General features: G+C 46.6%; 1 protein-coding gene across 1 annotated transcript in view; it reads left to right on the top strand.

Annotated features, from left to right (window-relative positions):
- Positions 1-1,999: 1,999 nt before the first annotated feature.
- The window catches only part of GPA33 (glycoprotein A33), a 37,984-nt gene continuing 31,639 nt past the window's right edge, over positions 2,000-8,344 (top strand). The window contains exon 1 of the mRNA XM_023207016.1: positions 2,000-2,355. Within this exon, the coding sequence (XP_023062784.1) occupies positions 2,265-2,355 (91 nt within the window). The 5' untranslated portion in view covers positions 2,000-2,264. The remainder of the gene's footprint in view (positions 2,356-8,344) is intronic.

Below are 8,344 nucleotides of genomic sequence, written 5' to 3'. Positions count from 1 at the left end.
GAGAACTTCTGCATCTAAAGGATTATAAAAGCACCAATCAGCACTCTCTGTCTAGCTCAAGGTTTGTAGATACAGCAATCAGTGCTCTGTGTCTAGCTAATCTAGTGGGGACTTGGAGAACTTTTGTGTCTAGCTAGAGGATTATAAATGCACCAATCAGCACTCTGCCAAAATGGACCAATCAGCTCTCTGTAAAATGGCCCAATCAGCGCTCTGTAAAATAGACCAATCAGCTGTCTGTAAAACGGACCAATCAGCAGGATGTGGGTGGGGTCAGATAAGGAAATAGAAGCACGTTGCCGGAGCCAGCAGCTACGACCTGATGGGGTCGTCATCAGCTGTGGGAAGTTTGTTCTTTCACTCTTGGCAATAAATCTTGCCTGTTGTTCACTTTTTGGATCTGTGCCGCCTTTATGAGCTGTAACACTAACCGCGAAAGTCTACAGCTTCACTCCTGAAGCCAGCAAGGCCTCGAACCCACTGGAAGGAACAGACAACTCCCGATGCGCTGCCGTTAAGAACTGTAACACTCACTGCAAAGGTCTGCAGCTTCTTTCCTTAAGTCAGCAAGACCACGAACCCATGAGAAGGAAGAAACCCTGGGCACATCTGAACACCTTAAGGAACAAACTCTGGACACACCTTCTTTAAGAACTGTAACACTCACTACCAGGGTCTGAGGCTTCATTCTTGAAGTCAGCGAGACCAAGAATCCACCAATTCCGGACGCAATGGGATATCATGTTCACTTAGATTGGCGATGAGCAGAAAGTTTGATAACTGTGTCATAAATATTTGGTAGCTGTGTTAGTGAGTGTGTGGGGAGATAGTTATCTTCATATGCTGCTAATAGGAATGTAGGCTGTAAAATTCTCATGGTAGCTACTTTAGCAATATCTATAAAAATTACAAATCTGTATAACTTTTCAGTGAGTCATTTCAGCAATTTTATTTTTAAGAATTTATCTTACATGTATAATCACAACACATGTGAAATATCGTACACATAATAGATATTGGTTGCAATCTTTTCATAATTGTGAAAGATGAAGAAAAAATCTTAAAAGTAGTTTGGTTAAATAAATCATGTCACTCATATACAGTGAAATATCCCCATTTTAAATAGATGATGGTGGTTTTATACATACCAATACAAAAAGCTTTCTAAAACCTTTCATTAAATGAAAAATGAATAAATCATTGCAGAAGAATGTATATGGCACACTATCATTTGTGCCTATTCTATCATATATCTAGAATATCTATGGAAGAAACCAGCAACAGCCGCTGCTCCTGGAGAATTATGGTCCCACACCACTGATCATTCTTTCAGTAGGGTGACCATCATCCCAATTTGCTTGGGACTGAGGGGGTTCCTTTTTTTTTTTTTTGAGACGGAGTCTTGCTCTGTGGCCCGGGCTGGAATGCGGTGGCCAGATCTCAGCTCACTGCAAGCTCCGCCTCCCGGGTTTACGCCATTCTCCTGCCTCAGCCTCCCAAGTAGCTGGGACTACAGGCGCCCGCCACCTCGCCCGGCTAGTTTTCTGTATTTTTAGTAGAGACAGGGTTTCACCGTGTTAGCCAGGATGGTCTCGATCTCCTGACCTCGTGATGCGCCCGTCTCGGCCTCCCAAAGTGCTGGGATTACAGGCTTGAGCCACCGCGCCCGGCATTTTGGTTTGAAAACCAGGACAGTCCTAGGAAAACTGAGACGAGTTGGTCACGTGTCCCCAAGATGATCTTCTTTCACTTACCAACTTGCGACTTTCCCAATCAGGATATAAACTCTGAGGGGAGAGACTTCCTGTTTTCTTCATGACTATATCTCTAGCGCATTGTGGGGTGGAGGTTGTAGAAGAGGAGAAAAGTAGAGAAACAGATCACATTGTGTCTTGAAGTGTTTCAGCAAATATGGGCAACACCTTTCTTTTACTAGCTTGGAACCCTGCCTCTGAGGGCATTTCTCTTTTTATTATTTATTTCCTGTCAGTTATAAGGCCTACCCCTTTGTGAGCAGTCTAGGACTTTGTACACCTGCTAAGTAGGGAGAAGGCAGGGGAGGTGGCTGGTTTAAGGGAAACTCAACGGAAGTAGGGAAGACTCCTCTTGGGACCTTTGGAGTAGGTGATGCATGAGCCCAGCCCCAGCTCACCTGCCAGTCTAGCTGAGGCTGGGCAGAGGTGGGTGGGAAGAGAGAAAACTGCAGGGACCTCCAGTTGTGCCAGGCCAGAGGCTGCCTTAACCAGACAGCTCAGACCTGTCTGATGGCTGCCAGTGACAGGCTAGGTTTAGGGAAGAGAAGAAGCAAGACCATGGTGGGGAAGATGTGGCCTGTGCTGTGGATGCTCTGTGCAGGTGAGTAGGCCCCTTTTCTGTCCAGTGCCTGGGGGTGGTGAGACGTGGGGACCTAGGGCTGAGGGAGAGGCTCTCCCAGAGCCTTCCCAGGAAGGGCCTCCAGCAACACAGCGGTGTTCCTGCTGGGCAGAATTACACATTCCGGGCCAGTGCCCAGAATCAGAATGGTTTTTATTTGCATATTAGTAAATAGCATTCTAGCCCATTGCTGAAATGAAGTATTCAAAGTACTCTCAAGACCATATTGTCTTATCCCAAATTAGATTATAGGATCAGACGCAGAATTTGACAGTGAGGACAAAGTATTTGAAATCCTAGTTGTCCTAGAAAATCCAGGGTGTGTGGATCTAGATACGTTCATTATCTAGTATATTAACGTTTGTGTTAAAATCAGAGAAAAAGACGGGAAACTGAGGCAGAAGAGACAGTGCAACTTATCCAGTATCATTTGCAGAGCAAGAGAAGATTCAAACCCTAAAAACAAACAACAAACTAGAAGGGTCTTTTCCAAAGGCCAAAGCTCCTTGCCCCTTCTGGGACCCTGGTCATTGAAAACTCTGGGACTCGGAGCATTTCCCTCTGGGAGTGAAACCTCCCAGAATAAAATCAGACATTCATGAGTATATGGTTGAATCCAAATCAAGTGCTTAATAGCACAGTGTTGTGTGGGAACCTATGGAGTGTCTAAGATTTAGAATGGAAGTCTTGGCATTAAGGTTCCAACTATTTTGCTGGGCATCGGAAGGAAATAGAATGGAGAGAGGGAAGTTGAGAGATGCAGGGTTTGGGAAAGTTTAGGAATATCTTTGGTTTAGTGTATTTGGCCATCACCTTGCAATTCAGACCCTGTTGAGGACTTCCAGGATCCAGCAGCAATGGGGAGGAGAAGAGCTATACAGGAAACTCAGGAGCACTAAGCCTCGGGAAGTGGAAACCCGGAGACTGGTTTAGAGCTCACTTTTTAGCATACACAGGAAAGCCCAGGGCCACGTGGCCTACAGCTCATCGTGGTTCTCCCAGGTCCTAGATACACTCATCTCTCAACACCTGGCATTGGGGCTCTTGAGGGACGGGTAGCCTGCTGCTGGGGAAGGGCTGGATCACATGGTTTGGGGGAAGATCTGGGTAAGATCATTAGCTCAGGCTGGCTCAAGTCCATCTGTCTGAAGGCAGAAAGCCCCTCATCATCCACCAAGATGGACTGGTTGGCTCATTCCTTTATCCTAACAACTCTTTACTGAGCACATAGTTTGTGCAGGCGCCATAGAAGTGAGGAGGCTGGAATGATTAGTCATAATTGGGCCTATCTCAGCCATCAGATTCAGGCAAGGAGGATGCTTCAGGGCCTGAGGGAGGGAGGCTGAAGGAAACACCCACCCTTCCCTGACTGGGCCAGTGATTCTCCCATCTTCTCCTGGTAAGCCAGAAGCTGCTCCACGCCTGCACCACCCCAACTCCCAACACATAGCCCCACACTTGTAGTCTGGCTGCAACCCATGCATGAATAAAAAGAAGAAAATTTGGCTTAGAAAAAAGATCTTAAAACGAAATGCTCACCCAGCTTGGAGGGAAAAGTGGCCTTAACTCTGAATTGCCTGGAACAGGACATTTTGCTTCTTCCTATGAGAAGGCAGGTGGCCCCTGGGGAATGCACCCAGCAGAACAAGTCTTGGGCATGTTTTCAGACACACTGATGGAGTGTCTTCTACCTCCGCCCCATACCCCCCCACAGCCTGCCCAGCCGAGAATCATTTGCCCACCACCGTTTCTTCCTCCATATCTTACATTAAGAGGAGGAAGGGACCAAAGCAGTGGGGCAGGAAAAGCCAGGCTTGGTGGTCAACTCGAGGCATATAGACAGAGTTTACCAAATAGTGAAATAGCCATTGCCACTGCAGGTGAGCAAGGAAGACCTTCAAAGGTTGAACAAAAGCAACCAGGCAGTCCTCCCCACCATGCGTCATGAGAAGACACCACCTCCTCCTTTGCACAGGTAGGGGAGACCCAGGTAGGAGCAGGGACATTAGGAAAGGCTTCCTGGAGGAGGTGGAGCTTGAGTTGGGTTCCAGAGGACCTACTGGGCTTTTCTCTTCTTTCTCTTCCCGTCTGACCTTTCCCAGGAATTGATTCTGCTAAGACCTGGGCAGGGAAGCACTGCACTGATGAATGGGTCCCAGGACTCAAGTGGTGTTCGAGGAAGCAGAAGCTATTCATAGGGTCCCATGCAGGGGGCACAAATGTAAGGTGGTGCCTTTAAACTAGAGAGTGTAAAACCGACTAAGAGTTGGTCTGCTTTTTTTTTTTTTTTTTTTTCTGTGAGACAGTCTCACTCTGTTGCCCAGGCTGGAGTGCAGTAGTGGTGTGATCTCAGCTCACTGCAACCTCCACCTCCCAGGATCAAGAAATTCTCCTGCCTCAGTCTCCTGAGTAGCTGGGATTACAGGCTTGCACCACCATGCGTGGCTAATTTTTTGTATTTTTAGTAGAGACAGGGTTTCACTACGCTGGCCAAACTGGTCTTGAACTCCTGACCTCGCTATCTGCCTGCCTCTACCTCCCAAAGTGCTGGGATTACAGGCATGAGCCACTGTTGATGTGCTTTTTATGATTACCATGTGCTGACAATTCTAAACAGAGTCAGTGACACAACAGACCTCCATGCCTGGGAAATGCTCCACCCGTCCCTCCTGACACTCCACTGCCATCCCAAGGGATCAAATGGGGCTGACCCCATCGCCTCTTAACTGACTATGGTATGGGCAAATGACTTCACCTTGCTGAAGTCTTCTTGCACAGTCTTCTAGTCTGAAACGGAGAGGGCATAAAATTCACACTGTGCCCCAACAGGGCTATTATAGGTACTCAATGAGTTTGCACATGTAAAAATCTTAGAACAGTGCCTGACACATAATAACCACTCAGTAAATGCCAGTTATGAGTGCAGTTATTGTTATTACTGTGGGGAAATGTAAGTTACAGAAAATTAGTAGACTTTGGTGACCAATCACCTGAGAGCTCTGAGATGGCAGACACGTGCCAAGAAAGGGAGTCAGAGGTCACTGTGGACGAACCCTAAATTATCACCCAAAAAGCCGCCATGTGCTGCCCTCTCCACAAGGCTGTTAGAGAAAATGCTCCAATGTGTGCACAAAATCAAGGCACTTCCATTTCAGGATTTTTTTTCAGCCACCAGACTTCATGAAAGATTTGACGTGCTGCAATGTACCACTGCATGAAAAGGGATACATAAAGAGGAAAGCTCCAGGAGAAAAAAGTCACTGAACAGCTCTGCTCAGAGACAGTGAAACCTTTGAAGACCCGATCTCTCTCACACACACACTTACTTACACACCCCACCTTCCTAGAATGAGAGAAAGCTTCCTTGTTTTTCTAAGTTAAATGAGAAAAACTGAGGAGAACTTTAACCTGGGAAAGGTGCCTGCCTGTCAGAGATGCAATCAGGATTAAAATGTCCTACTCTAGTCTCAGTCCCAGCCTCAATGGAGAAAGGATGTAATGAATGGTCCATTTAAGAGGGGTAAGTGTTCAAAAGAGGAAAAATAATAGTTTAGGCCAGTGGCCCTCAACCTTGGTTGCCCATCAGAGTCACCTGGAAAGTGAAAATACAGATGCCCAGTCTCCCCAATACCTTCTGAGTCAGGATCCAGAGGGGCGGGGTCTGGGTTTCTCTGGTTGTTGAAAAGTTACCCAGGTGATTCTGATGTGCAGTCTAGGTGTAGAGACACAAATTGGAACTTGAGGAAAAGTCGGTTTAATGAACAGTTGCCTCTAATACACTGCGTGTGACTTTCAGCTCCGTTTTGCGTCATCTGACTGCTTCTCTGAGTTACTGTCCAATTCCCTCAATTTAGGGGGCTCAATTGTATGCGTTCTCCCACATTAGTGTGCATACAAGTCATCTGAGGATCTTGTTAAAATGCAGATGCTTCAGTATGTCCAGGGTAGGACCTGAGATTCTGCATTTCTGATGAGCTCCCAGCAGATGATACTCCTGGTCCAGGGACCACAGAGTCTGAGAAGCAAGGCCGTAGGGAAGAATTGGTTCATAGGCACAGGTGTGATCCTCATCTTGCCTTTGCCCAGCAGAGTCCCTTCTCAGGGCTTTTTGGTAATACAACCATGCTGCCTATTGTGATGCTGGTCACCAGGAAGCCTGGGGAAAGTGTGCCTGGCCCGGCACGTACCTGTAATCCTGGCGGTGTTTGACCTGGCTAATCTCTCCCTCGTTCCTGAAACACTCTATTCTGTTGGTTCCCATGAGACTTCCTCTCCTTGTTCTCCTCCTACATCTCTGGACTTGATCTTTCCATGTCTCCTTAGCAGCCTCATTCTCCTCTGCCCTGCCATGAAATGTCAGAGTCCCCCAGGCTCTCCTATTGTCACTCTACGTCCACCTCCACTTCCAAAGCTTTAGTTGCCACCCATTCCCAGCTGACTTACACATTTCTGTCTTCAAACTCAACATCTCTCCTGAGCTATTGTCTCACAAGTCCAACAGCCCACCTGACTTCTCAACCTAGATTTGCGGAACACTGCGAACTCTCAAACTGAAAACAAAACTCATGATCTTTGTCCCCAAACCTGGGTCCCCAAACCTCTCTCAATAAATGACAAACTGTCTATTCAGGAAGGAAAACCAGAAACCTAGCAGTTATCTGTTACATTTTCTATTGCTGTGTAATAAATCACTCCAACATTTAGTGACTTAAAATAACAGTGATCATTTATTTTGCTCTTAAATTAGCAATTTGGGTGGTGCTTGGCAGGGACAGCTTGTCTTTGCTTTATGCAGTATCAGCTGGGTTGGCTTAACCAGCATTGGAAGACCCACTTCCAAGCTGATGCACTCACTGGCTAACAAACTGGTATATAGTCTAGTTCCTCTCTCCAGGGGCCTCTCCACAGACGAGCGTGTGCCTCCTCATAACGTGATGGCTGGATTTCAAGAGTAAACATCTAAAGAGACAAGAAGTTAAAGCTGCTGGTTTCTTAAGGCAAAGCCCAGAAACTGACCCAGCATCGCTTCTGCCATATTCTGTTGAGAAGCAGTCACAGAACCCAACTCAAGGGAGAGAATAAGAACACCTTTTCATGAGAACAGTTTAAAAGAATTTGGGTACCACATTTTAAAACCGCCACATCACCCTTGATCTCTTTGTCCCCCACCTACAAATTCAGATCATCACTTTGTGTGATGATTTTAGCTCTCCAGCATTTCTTCAGTCTGCCCGTTTTTCTCCATTTCCTCTGCCACCTCCTGCTCTACACTGCCTCGCCTAAGCTACTGCCACAGCTGCCTCGCTTGCCTCCTGAGTCTGTTTGCCCTTCTCCTAACTGCTGTCCACCCTGGAGCCAGAATGATCTTGTAAAATAAAATCATGACCATGTCACTACCTCTGCCTCTGCTTAAAGCCCTTCCGTAACTTCCCATGACTGTTGGGATAAAGACTCAGATAAGGGCCAGGCCCGGCCCACATTTCTGGCTGCACTGGCCGTGTATGGTGTGATTTGAGTTGCTTGTAGGAGGGTCTTGATGGGGGCAGGAAATCTGGCTGAAAGGGCGCAGAGCAGGATTTGTCCTCAACTACTTGGATGAGACAAGGAAGCTGTTTTTATTTGTCCTGTATTTGGACAAGTTTACTTGGATTGATAGTGGGAGGCTAAAGGATATCATATGGGGAATCATATACCCCCAAGAAACCTCCCTGGTGCCATAGCTACACACTGGCTTGTGTTAGTTTCTGAAACATGCCTCGCCTTCTGCCACCCCCTGACCTCTGCACGATGCCCTTCCCTCACACCTCTTTTCCTATTTTCTCATGATTCACTCCTGCTTATGTTTCAATCTCAGCTCAAAAGGCCCTTCCTCAGGGTACCCTCTCTGTTATATCCTCCCATCAAATGCATGACACTTGTTACTATGGTGGTTTTATATTTCTTTTTTTTTTTTTTTTTTTTTTTTTTTTTT

Source organism: Piliocolobus tephrosceles, chromosome 1 (assembly GCF_002776525.5).
Source record: "Piliocolobus tephrosceles isolate RC106 chromosome 1, ASM277652v3, whole genome shotgun sequence".
Taxonomy (NCBI): Eukaryota; Metazoa; Chordata; class Mammalia; order Primates; family Cercopithecidae; genus Piliocolobus; species Piliocolobus tephrosceles.
Note: the sequence above shows the minus strand (reverse complement) of the source record. Positions and strands in the feature narration are given on the sequence as shown.